The sequence below is a fragment of the Antrostomus carolinensis genome, unplaced genomic scaffold (genome assembly GCF_000700745.2).
Source record: "Antrostomus carolinensis isolate BGI_N321 unplaced genomic scaffold, ASM70074v2 scaffold34112, whole genome shotgun sequence".
Lineage (NCBI taxonomy): Eukaryota > Metazoa > Chordata > Aves > Caprimulgiformes > Caprimulgidae > Antrostomus > Antrostomus carolinensis.
In genome coordinates, this window is record NW_010300762.1 from 16,146 (window position 1) to 17,224 (window position 1,079).

At 58.5% G+C, this 1,079-nt stretch overlaps 1 protein-coding gene across 1 annotated transcript in view; it reads left to right on the plus strand.

Annotated features, from left to right (window-relative positions):
- The window catches only part of LOC104521292 (laminin subunit alpha-5-like), a gene marked incomplete at both ends in the record, with an annotated part of 18,005 nt that overhangs the window by 16,057 nt on the left and 869 nt on the right, over positions 1-1,079 (plus strand). Inside the window, 3 exons of the mRNA XM_029083817.1 lie at positions 71-222; positions 595-727; positions 976-1,077. Of these exons, the coding sequence (XP_028939650.1) occupies positions 71-222; positions 595-727; positions 976-1,077 (387 nt within the window). The remainder of the gene's footprint in view (positions 1-70; positions 223-594; positions 728-975; positions 1,078-1,079) is intronic.

Consider the following 1,079-nt stretch of genomic DNA (forward strand, 5'->3'; position numbering starts at 1 on the left):
CCCTCATGCTGCCTTCTGTGATGACCTAATTGTCCCAGGCTGGCAGATCATTTTTCTCCTCTGTCTCCAGATCCAGATTTTCCTCCTCAAAATGAATAACAAGAAGCGCATCCTGGTGCGGCTGGAGCGTCTCACCATCTTCATGGTGGAGCAGGAGAATTCCCTGGAGAACGCTGTCTCCTACTACCTGGGTGGTGTGCCCCCAGCTGTGCTGCCCCCCAGGTGGGTCCAACCCACGGTGGGGTGGGACAGTCCACATCTTCCCCTCTGCTGTCCTTGGTGGTGGCCCTGACCCTTTCTCAGCCACGTCCAGGGATGTTGGGATCCTGCTGAGGCTTTGGGGGGAGATATCCTCTTCCTGCCCATCACTGTGAGCTGTTGAGGATGGACATCTCCATCCCTGCCGAGGGATGAGGTGCTGATGGGTGTCATTGAGTTCTCTTTTGCCATGCTGGGTGCTTTGGAGCAGCCTTGTGCTTGAGGCACTGGAGATACCCGTGGTCATCATGGGTCCTTCCCAGACACTGTTTGAAGGGCTGCAGGGCTAGATTGTGCCTGGGACTGTCCTCATAACACCACTCACTTCTCCTGCAGCTTGAAAGTGCTCTTCCCCACCGGTGGGCCCATCCGGGGCTGCATGAAGGGCTTGAAGGCTCTGGGCAAATATGTTGACCTGAAGCGTATGAGCACTGTTGGCGTGAGCTACGGGTGCACCTCGGACCTCCTGGTAAGCACAAGGCCCTGGCAGCCTGGCCAGCGTGCTGGGGAGAGGGTCTGTCAGGGACCCCCAGGACAGGCCTGGTCTCCCTCGGTCACATAGAAACAAGATAAAAAACCCCCAGGTCCTCAGTGCAGAGGGGTTGTGTCAAGGTGCTCCACATGGACCCAGCAAGGACCTGAGCACCTCAGTCACCCTTCCAGCACCCCTGAAGCACCAAGGCTGGGCTCACCTCACCCCCACGGTGTCCCTTGCAGGTGGCTCGTTCAGTCAGTGTCCATGGCCATGGCTACCTGACCCTGGCCTTGAAGGACGTGCCAGGGCTGCGGGACTTCTACAGCGGCTTCAGCTTCCGGACGAG